A 22,548-nucleotide genomic window follows, 5' to 3' on the forward strand; every position below is an offset into this window, starting at 1 on the left:
CTGGAACAGGCCTAGGGCGCAGTCCAACTCATCTTTCTGCTGGCCTGGGATGTTAGATGCTGCTGTGGCATCGCCAGGAGACTGCCAGTGCTGCTAGGGGTCTGCTGGGGATGGCCAGTCTGGTGGATGGAGGGCTGGCAGAAGCCCCAGAAGTGTGGCATTCCGGGGGTGGCTGTGACGCCCTTCCCTGGCTCTCCCTGTCAGGTTCCTACCTGCTCGTGGTTACTGCCTGTCTCTAGGCACCACCAGGGACTCCACCAGTCCGGACTGTCCTTTCTTATGGTTTCTCTCCCCGCTCTAGCACAGATCTCAACAGATCCCCCTGCTAGGCAGCACCACCAGTCATGTCCTATAACCAGTAGTCCCAGAGACTCTGCCTGAGTCTCTCTATCTGGTTACCTCTGTGACTGAGTGCTAAAGCTGTCCCAATCCCTTTGATTTACTCAGACTGCTTATAATTCTGGGTTGCTCTGAATACTTGTGGTGTTATATTCTTCCCTTCACCCGCTGCCACCATTTGTCACTCTTCAGCCTTGGTTATTTACCTCACCCTCCCTTCTGGTCTGTGAAACCCCAGCCAAGGATCAGGCCTTTGGTAAACCAAATTAAGTATTTATTAAATAACACAGATAACAAGCTAACAAGATTTCTTCTTAAGGCACATAAGCATATGGTTTTACTCAATACTAATCCGAACTCCACACCCCTCCTTCTCCACTCTCTCCTGGCAAACAACTCTCTCAAACCCACCAAAACCACCCACTCAGTTCACCTCATCCACCACCACCACCACACCACTCTCACTCTTCCTTTTATACGCTCAGCCATTTTTAAACACTCAGCCAATCATCTAGCATTCTACTGCCCATTCACTCCCCCTCCTCTTTCACTCCACTTACCATGTATCTTCTAAACAACAACACTTACCATATATACATTAATATAGGAACATCACAGTGGTGCTGGATGAGCTGCGGAGGGGGCTTACTCAAGATCCTCCTCATGTTCAGAGCCCTCCCCCGGGACCCAATCGCCCCGCAAATGACACCAGCCAAAACGCCAGCATAGTAAAATAATTTTAATTGTGGCCTATAAGGAGCGCTTACTCCCCCAGAGGTCTGTTTGTCAGAGTTGGCACTTTCCAGCTGGCTGGTGCGCATGGCTCCTAATGGAGCCAGGCCGGCAGCTCCCAAGCAGGAGGAGGATCCCGCAGAGCTTTCCGCCAGTCCCCCCTCTGCTAGCTTTCTGACATTTGGATTGCTCTATTAGTTGCTTTGGACAATTTATATTTACCCCAGATGACTAAGCAAATTGTGATTTGCAAGCTTAGGAAGTTGGCAATATTGTTTGCCTCTATTGTTTGTTCATGGAAGCAAACCTTGTTATTTTTTAGATAGCGTAGTTCTAACAAAACATTTTGAATTTCAGTGTGCCGTAAATCCACATTTGTGTGAAGTCTGTGCCATAAATATTCTTTGATTATGATGTTATTCTTCCCCACTCTCCAAACTTAAATTATTTTTAAAAAATGTCTAGATGAGACAAATGTATTTATTAAATCACTTAAGTCAAGCCTGCACACTTCTTTCACTCTCCAAGCTGTCCAGTGTATAGCTGTCTCCAAGCTATACAATTGCTCACCAGGAATTGGTAAGTGTCCTGATTTTTATAGCCTGCCACATGACTGCAAAAGTAGGTATGGCCTATTGCCTGGGAGAGCATAGCAATATATGGCTAATGGGCAGCATTTGCAAGTGACTGCAACTTCATTTGCCATTGGCAAGCACATCTTTTACTCTGTTGAGAGATCAGAGTAGCATTGGGGAAAGCCCCTTCTTTTCTCCTAAGCCAGGAGACAGATGAAGGCTGCTCTTGAGGTCACACTGAACCTTGGCAACATGAGAAAAGAAACAAGAGTGGTGATTTCAAAGTGCTTCCAAGGCATGGTACACAAGATATACTGAGTTCTGAACACCTCCAAGGTCAGTGTGATGTTGGAGATGTTCTGTCTCTCCCTCTTGGGTGGTGGGACACAACCACTGCTGTGCTTTTTCATTTTTTAACAAGTTCTTTGCTGCAGTATATCAGAAATAAGAGGGAAGCCTACCTGTGGAAACCTGGGCCAGCTTTGGAAACTCCCTTTAAACTTCTATACAGCATAAGGAACTGCTGAGAGGAAGGGAAACTCTGGCAGGAATTCCCGAAAGGGCTCTTTTACAGCATGGCTATGAAACTGCTACATCATGATACGGATTGGATTCTTTTATTTCTCAGTATATTGATTTAAAGGCTGTATTCATAGTATATGGCAAAATTACATTCCAAGGCTCATAAGAAGTTGACTCACAGTAGAATGTTTTTATCAGTATGTTCTTTAGCATAGTTTCCAGGTAGGCTGTCATCTTAGTTCACTTCCATGATAACCACATCAATGTGAGCAGGGCCGGATTAAGCTGAGGAGGGCCCCTAGGCTGATTGGTGTTTGGGGGGCTCTATCCCCACGCTTCACTTACCTTTCTGTTGCTTTTTGTGGCATGCGCAGGTTTGCCATCAATCAAGATGGCAGCCAAGGTTTCCCTAAGGAGCTGAAGCCTCTGCCACCATCTTTGTTGATGGCAGCAACGCGCACGTGTAGCATGCATGGGTGCCATCAGCCAAGATGGCGGCAGAGGCTTCAGCCCCTTAAGGAAACCTCGGCCGCCACCTTTATTGATGGCAAATCTGTGCACCGCAAAAAACAACAGAAAGGTAGGTAAAGCGGGGGGATAGCAGGGGGATGGTGGTCCGCAGATGGTTCCGCAGATCATGGAAGGAGAGCGGAGGGACCCCTGTAGCTCTGAAGCTAGTGCTTCAGCCTACTAAGCCTAATGGATAATCCGACCCTGAATGTGAGTGTCAAACAGTTTTGGAGGGGATTTTAGAAAATCCTGTCATGTAAAACTTCTCAACATTTAGCTGCATACAGTATGTTGATGGCTAAGTTTCTCTAAATGTTTTTCAGTTGTAGGTAAAAAATATTAAATTGTTTGTGAAATTGTTGTAGTATCAAAATTGTTTTTTATTTAAGAATTTTTAGCCTGATTTTCAGTTTGGACAATTCTCAAAGCAGAGAAAAGAACAACCCAGTTTGTGTTCAGTGAACTTTTTTCTTCATAGTACGACCAAATACTGTATAGGTTGGAATTTCATTATCAGAATCCAGTAGGATCTTTAAGTGCTTTGATAAAATACATATTACTGCAGCTGTTCAATCTTGCCTTGAAACTTTTAGTCTAAGTCCTAGTGCATTTGTTTGCATACTCCTTTTAGATGATTGTGACGAAAATCTTGTGTTCACACTTTTCAGCTATACAATGGATATCATGCTAAATATAGTTGCAAGAATGAGACCTTTATCTAAAGATGCAGAGGAGATGAATAAAAAGCCAGCTGTGACGCCCTTCCCTGGCTCTCCCTGTCAGGTTCCTACCTGCGCGTGGCTACTGCCTGTCACTAGGCACCACCAGGGACTCCACCAGTCCGGACTGTCCTTTATTTTATTTTTTCTCTCCCCGCTCTAGCACAGATCTCAACAGATCCCCCTGCTAGGCAACCACCAGTCACATATACTAGTATTCCCAGAGACTCTGAATACTGGTATTGTTATTCTCTTCACCGCTGCCACCATTTGTTACAGTTCCCCTTCAGCCTTGGTCATTACCTTACCCTCCCTTCTGGTCTGTGAAACCCCAGCCAAGGATCAGGCCTTTGGTAAACCAAATTAAGTATTTATTAAAGATAACAAAGCTAACAAGATTAACAAGATTTCTTCTTAAGGCACATAAGCATATGGTTTTACTCAATACTAATCCGAACTCCACCCCCCTCCTTCTCCACTCTCTCCTGGTAAACCACTCTCTCAAACCCACCAAACAACCCACTCTTTCTCTTCTCCCCCCAGATTCCACTGTCTCTCTTCCTTTTATACGTTCAGCCATTTTAAACACTCAGCCAATCATCTAGCATTCTACTGCCCATTCACTCCCCCTCCTCTTTCACTCCACTTACCATGTATCTTCTAAACAACCAACACTTACCATATATACATTAATATAGGAACATCACACCAGCGTTAATCGTACTTGGAGTATGCCCATTGAAATCAATAGAAAAATTCCTTAAGTCCATTAATTTGAATAGGTCTACTCTGAGTGTGACTAACATTGGACATCTGAGAGAACTAGTCCCAAGGTGCTAAAGAGTATTGTACTTTTAATGATGCCCAATGTGTTTTGACCAGCTCAGGCATTCCTTAGGGTCTTTAATGTTTCCTTATAGACAGTTCAGACAGATCCATTTTGTAATCACTGCAAGGAGTTTTGTCTTGGCCATCATTAAATCTGTAATACCCTTCAGCGTCTTGAGATTGGTTCTCTTTTTTTGTTTTTCCATTGAATGCTTCCCACTTGTGTGTATGCAACATTGGGTATCATTCAATATATTTTTCTTGCAATAATTTTTTCTTGCAATAAGAATACTTGCTCTAAGGTGAAGCATCCCAACCCAAGCATTCCAAATTCTGTCAGGAACCTTTTCTGTATGGCACCATTGCTGTGTGAAACATAAAAAAAATGTATGGAAGTAATATATGCATATGCATGGATTATCAAAAATAGGTGTACATGCATATATTGCTTCCATGCTTTACATGTTAAGTGAGAAAACAGTACTGTTTTACACAGCAGGCATAACATGTAATGCCGCCTTTATAGGTTTAAACTTGAAGATATCTAGTCTGTGAAATGTACTGTTAGTACTGCAAGTTTTCTAACAGGTGTCAAGTTCTAAACTTTCTCCTTCCCTCCCCTAGAAAAAGAGAGTAAATATTTATCTAGGGTTGTCTTAAAAAAATTTAAAAGCAGAATTCAGTCTGGATGTTTCCACTACTCTGCTCTTTCCTGTCTTCAGACTGCCAAGTAAATTTCAAATAGAGCCTGCAGAATAATGCATCTTCCTGGCATACAGGGGGAAATGTGCTCTGGAGCTTCTTACAGAACAAAAGAATTCACCACAGCATTCTATGCATACTCAGAGCTCTGTTTTTTTCCTTGACCTCAATACTAGCTGTCACATTTGTTAGCTGAAGACTCTGAAATTGTGGCTTGTTATAACCTAGATTTCAGCAGCCTCATTATATCAGTTTGTTAGTGACTGGCTGCCAGTATGGAAAAGCCAGGCATTTTTTTAATTATGAGGTGGTCTTCCTCCCCACCTCTTTTTAAAACTGACATAGTTTTTCACAGATACTTCCTTTCTCTGGCCTTCATTTCCCAGTCTCTGTCTGACTCCACAGAGGAAGGTTGTGAGCTGTGGGCTGGATTGATTTTTATTTATGGATGCACTCGTGCATTCTTTTGTTACGTATGCTTACTAGCAAACTTATGTCAGAATAATTTATTCAGAGTTTCAGAAAGAGTGGAGGGAACCCATACTGAACAAATAACAGGAGAAAAAAAGTTGCACACAGTACCCATTGTTCTATCTTCATTTCTAGAGCAAATCTAGCTAAATTATTTAATAACTTAGAATTTAGTTGAGCCTTTTGCCTTTCAGGTACAGAGTAGTAAGAGAAGTCACAGCCTGATTTAAACATGATGCCGGGCTTGTAAGAAAAACTTAGCCATGCAGCGTTCCATATTTAAACCAGCCCCTCAACTGCTACATATGCAGCATTGGCACACCAGCAAAGAAGCCGCAGATTCCTGAATGCTGACTCTGCATGTGCAGGCACAGCAACCAAGTGTAAATGAGGTGCTGGGCACATGAAATGCTCTATAGGTACATTTTCTTATATTCTTGGTTTCATGCTTAAATTGGGACCCAAAGTCTGATAACAGATTAATTTAAATTTCTCTGTTTGGAATACAAAGGATAACCAAAGGATAAGAGGTTCTCTACTACTTCAAAATGACATGTGCAAAATTAATTTGAGGGTATAAGAGAACAGTTCATCTTAATAATGCACATTCTTGGTGGCAAAATCAAATCTAAACAGGTTATATTTTGAAGATCTGGTAAGTAAACTGAGAGGAATCAAGAGAAGTGAAAGTGAAGAAGCCAACACAAAGTCTTTTCATTATAGCTATCTATACTTTACATTCTTACATTTGAATACATTTATAAAAATAATTTACCCTGCCTTTCAACTCCACACAGGTCCCAAAGATGGCTCACAGTCATAAAATCAAAATATAATATAAAACAGCAGAACAAGAATGTAATTTACAACAGCAGAGGACACAAAAAAACTTAACTCAAAAGCTTGGCAAAGCAGGCCAATCAGTCTTCACAATCTGGTTGCTGCAATTGAATAAGCTGTCTTTACTGGTGCATTTGTGAGGAAGCCATGATTGGCTACAGCTCCCTGTTGAGTATAAATAGTAAATTGGTCATGTTATCATGTTATGCTAAACCATGGCTTGATGCTACATGCATAAGCAGGAAGGAGCCACCATGAGCCTTGGGTTTCTGCACTCTCACTCCCCTATCATCATCTTGTGCGGCTGGGAGGACTTCAGTAGAGTTTAGCTTTATATTCTAAACCTGGGTAGTTGTTGTGTATAAACCAGGGATTGTGGTTTAAAACAAATTCTGTTAAGTTTCAGAAAAGCCAACTTCAATTTATGGATTATAAAAGCTGTATTGTTAAATTAAAGAGAATTTATTTTAAACCATTGTTTCTGGTTTGTACCAGATCCTCTGTGGTGCAGAGTGGTAAGCAGTGGTAACGCAGCCGAAGTTCTGCTCACAGCCGGAGTTCGATTCCAACGAAAGGAGGAAGTCGAATCTCCGGTAAAAGGGGTCGAGGTCCACTCAGTCTTCCACCATCCGTGGTCGGTAAAATGAGTACCCGGTAAAGAAAGGCCGGGGAAGGAACTGGCAATCCCACCCCATATATATGGTTTGCCTAGTAAATGTCACAAGACGTCACCATAAGAGTCGGAAACAACTCGCACTACAAGTGCGGAGACACCTGTACCTTTACCTGGTTTGTACATAATGAGAAATGTAGTTTTGTGGAAAGTGGAATTAAGCCCTGCGACATAGGAAGAGGAAAGGGGAGGTGGGAGCATATAAGGCCGAGGCTCACAGTGGCTTCTTCCTGCTTGTGTACTGTGGAGAAATGCTATATATGTGTATATTTGTGTTTAAAAAATATTATATGACCTTTGTGACTGCCATAAGGCCTTGCTTTGGTACATTGATACAAATCTGCTTGGCAGTGGTTGCTTGGTGACAAGTTCTGAAAGAAGAGAGACGTGATTGCTTTAAGATTCTAGTAGATGGGGCCTGATCAGGTAAATTCTGATTGGGGCTGGAGGTTCCAGGCAGTTTGGAGTTGACAATCAGTCAAGGAATTAACAGTTAGAAATGGCAGTAGGTGATTGTTGGAGTTGAAGTGAGGAGTTGGTTAATGGGAATAGCTAAGGAAAAAACTACGGCCTATATATCATCACCCAGGGTGTCACTAATAGTGGTCTGGTGAAGATCAGAATGAAGCCAGTGACTGAATGAATCTAAGGGCTGCTCTGAAAAAACGTCTTGTCAGAGGGAAGTGACACAAGTGTGAATTTAACACTGGCTAAGCTGTCCAAGCAGCCAGGAGTGCAACCAGATGAGCTTTGGGGGCACAAAGACAGATTGGCCCCAATAGCTGGACTGGGTTGTGGAAATAGTGGGTTGTGGGCTCCTGCTGGGAGGAAGGGCGGGATATAAATAAAATAATAAATAAATAAAAATAAATAAATAATAGGATGAGGTGGAAGTTTAGGGAAACTGGTCTGAAGGGAGAGCCACTTAAAGGCTGATTACAGCAACGGTATCTCTGGAGACTGTCAGCAGTACTGTTAGTACCTGTCAGCAGGCACCTATAAGGTCCCAAAATAAGCAATCCTGTTCCCTTTTATAAATAATATCCCTTTAATAAACCTACAACATAGTTCAAGATTTATACTGTGACTCTTAGTTGTGGTGTCATCTCACGCCTAAAGCCTTCCTTCAGGAGGGTTTAAAGATCTATTTTGTGTGAATTGGTGGCAGAGAAAGGGTTACAGAAGCCTATTTTATGTGAAGTAAGGCTGAGGAACCAGGGGAACCCCTGACATGTACATGGGGCTTAAACTGTGATAGTGTTGTGTGCAAAGGTACCAAAACTACATTCTTCAGACTTTCTTCTGAATGTGACTCTGCAGATTCCTTGCTGAAAAGAGCAGGGATACCAGACAACAGTATTTTGTGGATTTTACCAGTAGAAAATAATTTCAAAAGGCTCTTAACAATTAAATGAAGAGATAAATGATTGTAGGAGAGAGTTGTGACTTGAGAAATGAACCTGCCATGTTTTGTTTTAATGTTCTTTGTTTTTATGAATGTTTTCAGTTTGTATTTTCTTTTTCAATGTTTTCTACTTTCTTTGATTCACAGGGAAGTGGTGCAAGCAAACTGTGTCCATTGGAAGAAGAGGTTCTTATTTATGTGTAAAATGAGTGCAAGTGCCACTACAGGGGTTTTGGATCCCTGCATCTGCAGAGTGTCTGTGCGGAAGGTAAAAATGGAAGTTATCTTCTGATATTTGCATTGTAGTTTATGTTGTGACAGTGTGCTTCTAAAGAACTGGTAATGTATACCATTTATTTATTGTATTTCCAGACTCTAATTATAATATTTTTTCTCCTGATCTCATAAAACATAAACAACAGAATTATCTGTAAATACCATTTTGCAAAAAAATCAAGTAATTGCTTATTGATGGCTATAAAGTGTATTTCACAAATTGATAGCTTCAAACAATATTAATGGTAGGGATTCTTAGCCTGCCTAACCTTGAGGGTTCTGGAAAGGTAGCAATATGTTTCTTTAACACCCATCTGAAAAACCAGACGACATAATGGTAAAGCTTCCAAAAGTTGCTCAAACGTTCATATGTTTCTAGGAGGAGAAGCTGGAGCAAAGAATAATTCAGGACAATAGTACAATTTTATTAACAAATATACCTCTTCAGATTGTACTAAAGACAAGATAGATGTTCTTAGTGTTCTTCAGACACATAAGAAACATTGCTTTTGTCACTGAATAACAGACTGGACCCAAGAACTTTCATTACAGCACTCCACTGACTTCCTTTTCCCTGCAACTCCTAAAAAGGACCTTTGGCTAGGTGCCGGATGGGACTGCAACTTGAAGAGGGATGAGTGGAAGTCTGTGGCACCTGCTTTGTGTGAGCAGAAGCCCTTTGGATTTAGTCCTATGAAAAAATTTAGAGACAGTAGTTTCCTATATAATTTGAATCCATTTAATTTGACATCAACTATCTACTTTACCTAACTTGAGCTGGTCTTAATATGTCTGGCTAATACACACTTTCTCAGACCAGGGCAGAGATGGGGAACCAGTGACCCTCCAGATGTTGTTGGACTCCAACTTCCATTTGCTTGACTATTGGCCATTCTGACCAGGGCTAATGGGAGTTGTGGTCCAAGAACATCTGGAGGGCCATAGGCTCTACACCTCAGGATTAGGATGATATGCACACCAATGGATTCATTCAAGCCATCTTGTATTTGTTGTTGGTAATAGCTTAAAACAATCTAGTAGACTTTGTAAAGTGTTGGCAATGACCCCACTGCAAGAAGAATGGAATTGGAAGTCATTACCTCCTGAAGTTCCAGCTTCTTCAGGAACGTTTGGGTGTAGAAAAGGTAGCTGTGCACTTTAAAATGTTTTTTTAGTCAGATCAAAGCTAAGAAGTAACTATTCATTTATTATTAATGTTAATAGTAAGCTGTATATAAATAAGTAATCTCAAAGCAAAAAACTGAAGTTTAGGGGGGAAAGTATAGAAAAAAACATATTACCGATATCAATAACATACAGCAATTGGGTCAGTGCTAATGGTCAGGCCTGAGCAAACAGGCATGCAGCAATCAGTACATCCCAAATCACAGGGGGAGGGCGTCCCAGAGGCTAGGTGCCACTACAGAGAAGGCCTGCTTTCGTGTTGCTGCTAGATGACATTTCACAGGGCATGGCACTATCAGCAAAGTCCCATCTGATGATCTCTGTGATTCAGGGGAAGTAACTATGTGTCAACTCCCTTTAATAGCATCACTAATATTGGAGGTCCTCAAAATGTGAACTCGCTATAGAACTTCCTCAAGATTTGATAGCATTGCTTGCTGTCTGGTAAATGAACATATTGTATGCCATGTGTTAATGCCTTGGCAATTTTCATATTAAACTATAACCATTTTTTGTTGTTGCAGGAATTAAAAGGTGGGAAGGCTTATGCAAAGGTAAAAATGCAATCATATCAATGAAATACTTGGCCTCCTTTTCCTTCTTTATATATAATTTTGGTTTAAAGATTTGTGGTTCCTGTCATTAAATATACTGGATGTTGTAAATAGTCTTTAAAGGAATTTGTTGTATAGTATCCAGAAAACAATGAATTATTTGTGTGGTAGCTGCTTTAGCCACCCTTTCACCTGTGTCATGCTTTTCTTGTCTTCTTGAAAGAAACTTGGGATTTACTTTTAGTTTGAATGCTTAGAGGCCTAAACAATGTCCCTTGATTGTTCTGTAAATATTAACTTTAATCTTTTATCAATAGCTGGGTTTTGCAGACCTCAACCTGGCAGAGTTCGCTGGATCAGGAAATACCACTCGTCGCTGTTTACTGGAAGGTTACGATACCAAAAACACAAGACAGGATAATTCAATTCTCAAAGTAATTATGTGCTTTTTTCCCTCTCCCCTTTTCCATTTTTTTTAAAGGAGAGTATTTTTCCTTAACGTTGAATGGGAAAGCAAAGCATAGCTTTAATTTAATAGAGCTGTAACTTAGTTCTGAACACTGTCAGGACAGCTGATGAGAGCTCAAGCAATTAGGTTATCATAATATGGTACTGCAGTAGAAATTTGGAAATAGATATTCAAATATAGTGCAGTGCAAGTCCAGCAGAGCAAAATTATTAAATGCTTTTTATGTAAATGCAGCCATGCAAATAGGATAAAAGTAAACTAATTAGAAAATTAGTTTTCAAGGTAGCTTTTTAGTTTGTGATCTCCTAGAGAGAATTTGCCAGTTTTGCCATCAGTCATGGCTTGTTATATGATAAATGGAGATGTGAAAATCCTTTCCACTTCCTCACTGCAGAGCTTAGAACAAATTTGTGCCAAGACTTGTTATGAAAGTATATTATTTGATTGTTCCAATCCTTTTCCTTCTGAAATCGTAGAAATGAGAATGAAATTAAATGAGGTACTTGCTTTTATAACATTCTATGTCTGTTAAAAGCTGTCTTCTTTCAGATGAACTATAATTATTAATTTCCTTGAGTATTTTTAGTTGGCAAAGAGCTTTACTGTTAGTTAATAATTCATCTTTACAGTAACTCTGTGAGGTACTCCACTCAAATATAAAATGTCTGTCATGAATTTTCCCATGTCATACTTCTTGGAGTTTTAGTCTGGTTTTATTTCTAACCATTCTTCCTAACTTACAGGTCTTGATCAGCATGCAGCTAATGTCTGGAGACCCATGCTTTAAAACGTAAGTTTACATATGACAAAGCAGATGAAGTTATAAGTGGGCTTTGTAATTAGCTAATGGAATTCTTGAATAAATTGTACAAATCATAGAAAAAGAACTGTTACCAAGTTGTAATGATTATTGGATATTTACAGGCCTACTTTGGTTGTCTTGATATTGCTCATCCCTTTGCAGGCAGTTGTGCTCTTCAGTAATTTGGAGGGCAGGCGATAGAGATTGATGCAAATGCAGGGCTTGATAGATAATGCTGTATCGCCCTAGTCTGTAGAATCATAGGGGCAAAAATAAATGGTGGTTAATTTGTGAAGTTCCTATGGGCTAGAACAGGGAGAATATGTTACTGGGTTGCTGGATACACTCTTCTGTTCATCTACTGCAGCAGATCTAGGCATAGGACTCAGCACATGAATTCCATTTGGTGGATTGTATCATGATTGCAAGCCAAACTGATTGTTGCTTGTTTCGTTAAAACTATGTACTTACATGCCCAGTATTCTGCACATGTACTAAATACAGGTCCATGTTGCAATACACGACCTGAAAATCTATGTTGAGTAGCTCAGATTATTTTGCATAATTTGCCCATATCCTGTGTTAACACATAAGCCATGCTCTAGGTTAAAGCCACTTGTTGACAAGTGGGACGTATAACAAAATGTTGCAGTGTGGATTGTTCCTGCTCAGGGTTCTAGCTGTGCCTGTTACACCTTCCCCTGCTTTTCTGTTCCCTCACCCCCACACTTGGGTAGCATTCCATGACCACTCAGCATGCTCCATCCGCATAGGGTTGATTTTGGGAGTACCCCCCCTTAGAGTTTTTGTTTCTAAAGCATTTTTGTACTTCTTCAAACTTTGGTTTTCTCGAGACTGCTGATACCCTCCCTTTTGTGCAAGGATGATATCACTTTGGCTACATAAGGATCCACACTTGTAGAATAAGTTTACTGTTAGTAGCCACCATTTGCCATGAAATCTCAACTATCCTGATTTGTAAAAAGCCCTCAAACCAGTTTCCCAGTTTGGACATCATAGCAAACTGTGGTTTAACAAACCAAGAAGACTTGTAGTAAGCCTGGTGTGAAAGGGTTAGAAGAAACGTGCAGGCACAGAGTACATGCCCAATCTAACAGATTTGTAGGGTCAGAAATTCAGTATTTGAAGTGGGTCACTTTTTAAACACTTGGTGGGAGGTTTTTTTGGTACTGCCTTTTCTAGTTGCTATCCCATCTTCACAGAAGTACACACTATGTTTTAAGCTCAGGAGAGTTAAATACAATCTGGATTGGCTTAGCATGTCTATAGAATTTGGACAAAAATATAGCAACTTGCATGGATCTTACATATGCAAGATTCTGAATCGCATCAGTTGCCTTAAAACTCCCCCCCAATACAGTTACTATAGTGCAAAAATTCAGGAGAATTAGATAAATTGATTTCTGCTGAGTGAAAATGGTGTTGCTTTTTTGATAATCGTATCCTTATTGATACTTCTTAAAACAAATTTTCATTGAGACTTTAAAATATCAGGAAAACAAATGCGTACCTTGAGTTAAGGATGTTAAACAATATGTTTGGGATTAATTATGCTGTCAGTCTTACTGTGTTGGCCTTCAGCTTCAGAAGTGTAAAGTGAGAATTTTTGCTCTAGCAAACTGTATTTGTGTACTGCACCAAAAGGAAAAAGTGGTTAGGATGAATTTCTAGACTAATGAGGTATTTTGCAATGAGTCATGCGGCTTGGCAAATGTACTAATTGTAGTAGTGCAGCTGGGAAGCTTTTATTTCCATCAGTTATGCTGCAAAAGTTAAATCTTAAGTTAAAAAAAAAGAGAGTGTTGTAGTAGAGCATAAATTCTTAATCATAAGTGATGTTGGTTTTTAGAAAATGTTTCTCTTATGAGTTGGCGTTTCTGGCCAAAATAAATTTAAACAAGAATGTATTGGTGCTATAGTACCAAAGACAGATGTTATTTTTGCCTCAAGCAGAAAAAGTGGTCAGAAGATTACTTTTTGCTGCCTTAAATTTTAACAATTAATCCCCTAGAAAGCTATGAAAAGAAAAAGCCTAAAGCTTGTTGTATTTTTATTTTTTTTAAAGCAATTTTGTAGAAATGTAATATAAATATATCTAACTCTATAGTTGTAGCAGTAGTAAGACCAGGTTTAAGCTTCTTTGCAAGGTTTAAGTTGGGATTGCCATCAAGTGAAAACTTTAGTGGGAGCAGTAGCCAATCCTGGGTCCTTGATGATTACATGATGTGCATGTTTGCAAATGTGTATTTGTCGCAGTCCTGCTTCTTCAGATGTTTACTTCTAAAATACCTTGGATGTACATTTTATAAATCTAGAGTGATATCCTACTATGTCATACTTAGAGAAGATCCATTGAAATGAATAGGTAAGTTAATACTCTGAGTATGACTAACATTGTTATCACCCATAATGTGTGAAGAGGCTCTTTAAGCTGATTGAAACCGATACTTGGGAGCTGCACTGAGTTTTTGTAAACAAAAGTGCAGAATATAAATCTTTAAAAAAAATTCCTACAAAAATAGTGGAATAGCAACACATTAAGGAATTAAATGAATGCCATTATTATTTTCAGCGCCTATTGAAGACCTTCCTCTTTTAACGCCTGGCGCCAACATTACTATCTTTTCGACACCAGGTTAAAACATTCCTTTTCTCCCAGGCATTTTAATAAATTTAATAATTTAATAATTTTAATTTTAACATTTTAACATCGCAACTTATTTTTAGCATCTTAGTATGCTAGTATATTTGTATTTTAGTATGTTTAAATTGTTTTATAAATGGTTTTAATTGTATTTTGTTGTCTTGCTTGTTGCGAACCGCCCAGAGAGCTTCGGCTATGGGGCAGTGTAGAAATTTAATAAATAAATAATAAATAAATAAATATTGTACCCCCAATCCTAAACAATTGTGCTGCTGTTACTTTTAGCATTGTTTAGGCCTGCTTATGCTAGTGAGGGACTAATTTGTAAGCTCTCATGTTAAGTGCTTATGTATCAAAGCATCAGTCCTGCATTCAACCTGTAATTCAGTTACTTCTTGTTAAACCACTACCTCTCATTTAGAATGCAAATAATTCCATTAAAACTGGAATCTTAGCTTGGTTCAGCATGAAATGCATCTTGTATGGAGAGTCAGTTCAATGAGTAGTTGTTTACTGAAACCAGCAGGATTGCAAACTCCTATATTTTATTTGAGTCAAATTTATTAGGACATCTACAAACATCACTAGTATTGAGTGTTATCTGCATTTCCTTATAGCTGAGAGTCCTTGGGGACCATTAAAAGCTTTTTTATTATTTTAAAATAGGATTTATTATTTTGATGTCACATTGGAACTCACTGTATTGAAGTGATCACTGTTATTTTCAAGTAGGGGACAGCATCTTCATTCCATCATGACTGATAAGATGTAACTGAGTACACATTAGTTCTTTGATATGAAGTTGTTGGAACTCTACCACTAGAATCTTGAGTTTAATAGTTAACTTTATGATAACAAAGGGTTAGTTACCAATCCAGTCTTTTTAGTTCTTCTGCAAACATTACTATAAAGTTTCTGTTGGGTGGCATTCTTTCACTACTACTGTGGTCAGCAGCTGTATTTTTAAAGAAAGGATCAAGCCTTTTAGGCCAATGTACACATTTGGAACTTTGAGAAAGTGCAGTGGGTCTAAGTTACAAAATGGGTACATGGCATAACACAAAATGGATGCCACATCTAAAAGAACAGAAAATGAAACTGGCCCACATAATGGTGTGGGCACCCCTCACCCCTCAATGTGAAAAAGGCCACCACCACACTCATAGAGAGAAACTCTTTGCACCTCTCATCTGTTCAGAAAGGAAAAGAGGTTGGACTTCCATTCCTGACATTCACTGAAATGTGGACATGTTTCAGTGTAGGAGAGGCCAAACCAATGCAAACAGGAATTGAACAGTAACAGCAAACGGTTTCTTGTGCATAATGGATTTTTGAGGGGATATTTACCGAGACATTTAGGGGGCATTCTGGTGCCTGTGAGCACCACATTGTAACCCCTGTTTTAAAGGGATCTAATTCAGATCTGAGCAACAGCTGAAGGGCATTGCTCCACCCACTGAGTTGCTTGCACACATGTGAGATACATAGAAAGGTTTTTTGCACTGAGACCCAGATCTTCTGGTCCCTCTCCTATTGTTGTTGTTGTTACCACCACTACTACTACTGCCACTACTACTACCACTACTACTTTGCTTATAGGAATGCTGAACGTTCCACAAAGTGAGACCCTAGTCACCCATCTTAATTTGCTCAGTGATCTAAATGTGCATCTATTCATTAAAATTAGCACATGCAAATTTGTGTAATGAGTCTATGCCCTGAGTCTAAATGTTTAATCTCATATCTACCAGGTAAAGAATATCATAGGCCAGGGCTTCCCATATTGTTGTTTGTGAGCTTCATTCAGGTGGTCTGTAGCATGTTCGCATTAAATATTCATATTAATTTTAATTGTATTTTCATTGCTTCTTTTATTTCTTATATTGTATTTTATTGTGTTACATTTGAATTCTATACAATTTATTTCTGTTGTTGTGTAAATTTGTATATTAGTTAAGCAGAGAACAACAGCGTTCTGAAGTGCGTGTGTGCCGGTGTGTGCATTTACCTAAGAAAGCAGGCTGTTGAGATCACTGAGACTTAAGACTTAGTAAAATAAGAAAAGCTACTTTATTTATAGAAATACATAGTAGGTAGAAAGGCATACCTAGTTCTAACTAACTAAGTTGGAGGCGCAACACCCAGGCTTGGAAGTTGCCCCCATGGCTAGGAGAGAGAGAGACAAAGGTGTCTCCTCTCTCTCCGACAGGACAGTCGGTGAAGAGAAGAGAGGAAAGGGAGGAAGGAGGAGGGGCAGATAAGCTTTCTTAAGACGTATCAGTCTAACAATGGAAGGAAGTCAGTAAGAGCATCACAGGTAAAGGTAATCAAGCCTATCCATCTGGAGGACCCTAACTCTATCTCCCTTCTGGAACATAAAAGAACAAAACAGGAGTTGCTCTTGACCCACTTCCAACAATTTCTATATAAGAAATAAAAGAAGCTATTAAAATACAATTAAAATAATACAGCATCTAGCACAGTGCATTACAATTGCTACAAGAAGCAGAATTTTTTTTTCAGTGTTCCACCAAGACCTTCAGCAATTTTCAAGTGGTCTGTGGGAAAAAATGTTTGGGAACTACTGGCCTAGGCTTTGGTAGAGCACTTCTTCAACAGCCGCTTGTATATAGGAATGTATGGAGGGACTTCTATAGAGCCTATTGGGGGACTTAACACATTCCCTGCGTCTCAGTTTGCAGAAATAGTGATTGTAATAGCGTGGAGGGGGATGATGGCTTTGGGATCAGAGATTTGTTAGGGACTGGGTAGAAAGATTTTGGAGCTAGCTTTGGCCCTTGGAACTAAGCAAGATCTGGTGAACCAGATACATTGTCTCTGTCCACTAATTATGTGGTGTAAGCCCTCTGTTTGAAATACTGTTTTTATGGCAAGCTTTTCATATTTTCAAGACTGCTATGCAATTTTACTCAGTTCTTAAAAATTAAAAGAATTGTTTCCCAAGTACATTTTAGAAGATCCAGATGGTGCTTGTTTCTGATGTTAATTCTCCCAGTCAGAAAAGCATTTTGTAGAATGATTTAAAAAGTCAGTTTTTCCATGTTAAGAGGACGCCTGAGAGGATACAGCAAGCAGTGCAGCTGCTCACCCTTCAGGTTATTTTACCAGCACATGTGCTCTTACAGAGTCCCTATTAAAACAAATGAGAAGCACATCAGCAATGTTTTGAATGGTACAGACTTGTAGGAATTGTGACCCAAGCCACAGGGCCATCAGTCATGTATAGTGGTTCATCAGAAGCATGATAAACTTATTTTTGCTGCCTGCCTCAGAGTACATGGTTGGCGTGTTGGACGATGACCTGGGAGATGAGGGTTCAAATCCCCACTCAGCCATGAAGCTTGCTAGGTGACTTTGGGCCAGTCGTTGTCTGCCAGCCTAACCTTCACAGGGTTGTTGTGAGGGTAAAATAGGGAGGGGAGAACCATGCGCACCACTTAGCTCTCCTTGGAGGAAAGGTGGGATGTAAATGTAAAGAATAAATTATATATGGTTGTTGGGCTTTGGCATGCCACAGTAGGTCAGTGGAGAGCTGCTTTTGACCTCTTTGGTCACAGCTTTTGCAGTCCTGCAATAATGACTTATATTTGTTTGAAATACTTGTTTGTTTAAACCTGCATGACACAATTGAATACACTGATATTTAATTGGCTTTTCTATTTCCAAGGTTAATTTCCTGACTGGTGATATAGGATGTGGTATACCCTGCACAAAATACTGCTTTCAGTATATAAGTTAGAAAACAGTAGGAAGTAGTAGGGGGACAGTATGTATAAGGAGATAAATATAAATCTTCTATTTATTGAAATTTGAGTTAACATAAGGCAGAATTAGTTAAATGTAAAAACATCAATTATAAGACACTGAAATACAGTCCAGCTAGTATAACCACTCTTAAAATACTGGTTTTCCCATGACACTAACTAAAATGAATTTGTACAGATATGAATTCTGCAGATTGACCATTCTTTGAGTCTTACTGGCATTGGCAAAGATAAATTGTATAATAATTCTGGAATAGATATGAATTTGCTGAATTTTGTTTGCATTATATGTGAAATACATGCTTGTTTCCCTTAGACAAACACAGATAGATAGTTTTCATTTCATTCTGTTTCATTGCAGGCCCCCATCCACAGCAATGTCTATAACAATTGCTGGAGAACCAGAATCCCTAAATGAAGATAGGAAAGGCGTAGAGAACACAAAAGCATCACACCTAACTATATCAGGTAGGGAGCAACGCTATGGAAGAGGGCTAAGGGGAAAAAAATTGTTTGGATAAATGGGAATACCACTTCCACAGGTTTTTCTTGATATTAGGATATAGGTGAAAAACTGTACTTTGGCAAAGTTGTTTTCATACTTCAGAATGGAGTCTCTGTAGGGAAAATTATTCAGGTATAACTAAGGTGTACCTCAAGGATAGTCTATACATTTAGGAAAAGCATTGCATCACTTCTGAGAGCAGGTTGAGGGGTTGCATGTTTTAATTCTCCCCCAATTTAAAGCCTTTTCCCCCTGCAGAGAGCTAGTGTGTTGGGGGTTGGATTCCTTCTTCCTGCAGTATCAATCCCCTATGGACAGGTTGTTCTTAATGTGGGGCACCATTCAAACATGCAGTACCCCACCGTGCTCTGAACTGGTACAATTCCAGGAAAATGGTATTCTGAATATGTAGGTCAGTTCTTCGTTATCAAAACTGACTCACCTCAAGTGTGGGACTGACTTTAAAACAAATATACGCACAGGGCCACATAAGTGACTGAAAATTCATTAGACCGGGGTGGGAACTGGCTTGTCTTCTGCAAGCAGTTTTGCTATATGACATTGGAAAACCACAGCAGGAAGCAGAGGATTATCTCTGATTTTACCATTGTGATGATTAGAGCTAAGACTGGAGATAACAGATTTCTCACCTGATGTCATATGACTTCAGGTGACCGACAGGAGGACATTGTCCAAAATGGCCATGGGGGCTAGATTCAGAGGCCTGATAGAAAACTGACCCCATGGCATTAGAAAACTATGGGTGGAGGTTCCCCACTGCTACATTGCACAATGTTGTGGGTGCAAAATGTAGCCTTCCTAGCCATCTATGTTGATAAAAAGAGATGTGGCTTACTTTCTCTCCACCCAATCAGGAACATTTAAAGCCTCAGAGTACATCAGCAGAAATTATTCCTCTATCTCATGTTTCCCACATGAAAAAATCCCTCTAATCTCTCTCCATTTTGTCTTTTGATCATTTTAGAAAATAGTATCATGAAAACAAAGTGATCAATCCAGATACGTAAACAAATATTTTAAAAACCCGGTGCCAACTTTTCATCTGCATGTTGCTTCCTTGTATGCCATGCTGAGATAAAACATGATGGCTTAAAATACTGAGAATGGTCCCTTGGACCCACCTGAAGGGTGATTTTCACAGGTACGCCTGCCATCAGATTGAGTAGTACTGCCATCTAGCATCCGAAGGCAAGAATGCACTAGAGTTAAAACCTGGGGCTCAAGCCCCTCCCACTCCAGTCTTCATGACGACGAGTCCAAAGTGGTAAATCTGAAAGTAACCAAAGGGCAAAAGCCCCAGCAGCAAAGAAAATATACATAGCAAATATCATAGAACTTGCAACATGAGAATAGGTTTTAACTAAAGAAAATCAGACAGAGCACGAAACATATAGGTTGAACTATATACAGGCGTACCTGTGAAAATCACCCTTCAGGTGGGTCCAAGGGACCATTTTCCACAGGTAGCCTGCCATCAGATTGGGATGTACCAACGTAGCCCCCTAATAGGGAGGGATTCCTAGGGAGTTACAAATCAGAAATAACGTGTTGCAGGACACGTCTCCCGAAAGAGGCGTCAGCTGAAGCATAGCGATCAATCTTATAATGCTTCACAAAGGAGTTAGGGGTAGCCCATACCGCCGCCCTGCATATGTCTGTAAGAGGAGCATTAGTTAGGAAAGCCGCCGTAGTGGCAGCAGACCTGGTCGAATGAGCCGTGATATTAGACGGCACTGGCAAATTAAGTGACTGATATGCAAGAGAAATACAGGCTCGAAGCCAACAGGACAAAGTGGATTTGGACACCTTTTTTCCCAAAGATCTCGGATGGAAGGATACAAATAATGCGTCTGTCTGTCGAATGTCCTGGGTGCGAGAGAGGTAAACTTTGAGCGCTCTCCTAACATCCAGCGAATGCCAGGCCTTTTCGAGGGGATGGACCGGCTTTGGACAAAAGGATGGAAGTACAATGTCCTGGCTACTGTGGAAGATTGAGTTGACCTTAGGACAGAACGATGGATCCAGCCTCAGGACTACAGAGTCCTTATGGAATACGCAGAGATGACAGGCCGATGACAAGGCCTGTAACTCCGAAATCCGCCTTGCGGAAGTGATAGCCACAAGGAAAAGGACTTTAAAAGACAACAGTCTTAGAGGCACTGAGGCAAGAGGCTCAAATGGAGGTCGCTGTAATGCCTGCAAAACTTTGGAGAGGTTCCAGGATGGAAAGTGGTGACGTACCGCTGGAGAGAGGTGGGGAGCTCCTCTTAAGAAGCGTTTGATGAGCGGGTGAGTGCCCAGGGGTGCTGCCGATGAAGAAACAGACAGAATTGATGAGATGGTGGAGGCCTGTCTACGCAGGGTGTTCGGTCTGAGTCCCAATGTCATGCCTCTGTATAGGAACTGTAGAACGTGCTGTACAGTGGCTTGGGGTGCTGAAAAACCTTTAGAAGTGCACCAGCTGGAAAAGGCACGCCAAGTACTCTGATAGATTTGAGTAGTTGACGGTCGCCTTGACGTTAAAATAGTGTTTATGACCCCTTGAGAAAGACCAGCAGTATTCAACTGTGTCCGCTCAAAAGCCAGGCTGTCAGGCTGAGCCAGTTCAGGTCCGGATGCCAAACTGGACCTTGGGAGATAAGATCCGGCCTGATTGGGAGGGTCCAAGGATCCGCCATTGACATCGAGAGGAGGTCCGAGAACCAGGGTCTGCGAGGCCAATAAGGTGCTATGAGTAAAATCCGTGTCCGTTCGAGTCGGAGTTTTGTCAATCTCCTGCCTATGAGGGATATAGGCGGGAAGGCATACAGGAGCCCATCTGGCCATGGTGTCGTCAGAGCATCCACTGCTTTCGCCATTGGCTCTAGGTACCTTGAGAAGTAATGAGGCAGTTGGCAGTTGTGGCTGGAGGCGAAGAGATCCAGCGAGAGAGGGCCGAACCGCCGATGAAGGAGAGAGAACACAGCCGGATGAAGCTTCCATTCTCCCGGATAGACCTTTTGCCTGCTGAGCCAATCGGCCGTAACGTTTAGAGTTCCGCTGAGGTGTTCTGCTCGTAATGACAGGAGGTGGAACTCGGCCCAGTCGAAGATTCGTGTCGTTTCCTCCTGCAGAGCCCTGGACCTTGTGCCCCCCTGTCTGTTGATGTGAGATTTCACGCAAACATTGTCCGTCCAAATGAGGACATGTTGTAGAGCGAATAGTGGCTGGAAGTGTCTCAGAGCCAGATGAGCAGCTCTGAGCTCCAGCCAGTTGATGTTGTGACTTAGGTCCTGGGTTGACCACACGCCTTGGACAAAGGTGGAGTTGCAATGGGCTCCCCAGCCGGACAGACTGGCATCCGTGGTGATTAGGACTCTGGTTGGGTCCCGAAACGGTGTCCCCTTGGTGAGGGAAGTTGTGGATACCCACCAGCGGAATGATTGCTTCAGAGATTGGCCCAGCGGAATTACGCGATGGTTGGACCTGGAGATGTCCGCTTGAAAAGGTAGGAGAGCCCATTGTAAAGGTCTGGAATGATGTCGGGCCCACGGAACGATGTGGATGGAGGAGATCATTGCCCCGAGAAACTGGGCCAGAAACATGACATCTGCTGTGGGGCGATGTAGAAGTAAGGTTGCCATGGCTGTGATGGAAACAATACGGTCTGGGGACAGAAAGAACATGGCTAGGGATGTGTCCAGTATTGCTCCTAAGTGCTGGAGGCGCTGAGTTGGTTGTAGATGACTTTTTTCGGCATTGATCAGCCAGCCGTGAGAGTGTAGTGCCTCTAGGGTGAACTGGATCTGCCTGTTGGCCAAGTCCCGGGAGCCTGCTCGGAGGAGGAGGTCGTCGAGATAAGCATAAATATGGACCCCCTGGAGGCGGAGATACGCCAGCATGGTGGCCATCACTTTGGTGAAGACTCGGGGGGCCGAGGAGAGGCCGAATGGAAGGGCCCGGTATTGAAAATGGAGGTGGCTTAGTGCAA

The 22,548-nt window shown here is 41.1% G+C and overlaps 1 protein-coding gene across 2 annotated transcripts in view; it reads left to right on the forward strand.

Annotated features, from left to right (window-relative positions):
* Positions 1 to 22,548, forward strand: part of EEIG2 (EEIG family member 2) — an 85,791-nt gene that overhangs the window by 22,223 nt on the left and 41,020 nt on the right. For both annotated transcript variants that reach the window (XM_061633880.1, XM_061633881.1), the window contains exons 2-6: positions 8,464 to 8,584; positions 10,302 to 10,331; positions 10,649 to 10,765; positions 11,544 to 11,590; positions 18,414 to 18,520. In XM_061633880.1, coding sequence (XP_061489864.1) covers positions 8,464 to 8,584; positions 10,302 to 10,331; positions 10,649 to 10,765; positions 11,544 to 11,590; positions 18,414 to 18,520 — 422 coding nt within the window. The remainder of the gene's footprint in view (positions 1 to 8,463; positions 8,585 to 10,301; positions 10,332 to 10,648; positions 10,766 to 11,543; positions 11,591 to 18,413; positions 18,521 to 22,548) is intronic.

This window comes from Rhineura floridana, chromosome 6 (genome assembly GCF_030035675.1).
Source record: "Rhineura floridana isolate rRhiFlo1 chromosome 6, rRhiFlo1.hap2, whole genome shotgun sequence".
In the NCBI taxonomy this organism is placed as follows: Eukaryota; Metazoa; Chordata; class Lepidosauria; order Squamata; family Rhineuridae; genus Rhineura; species Rhineura floridana.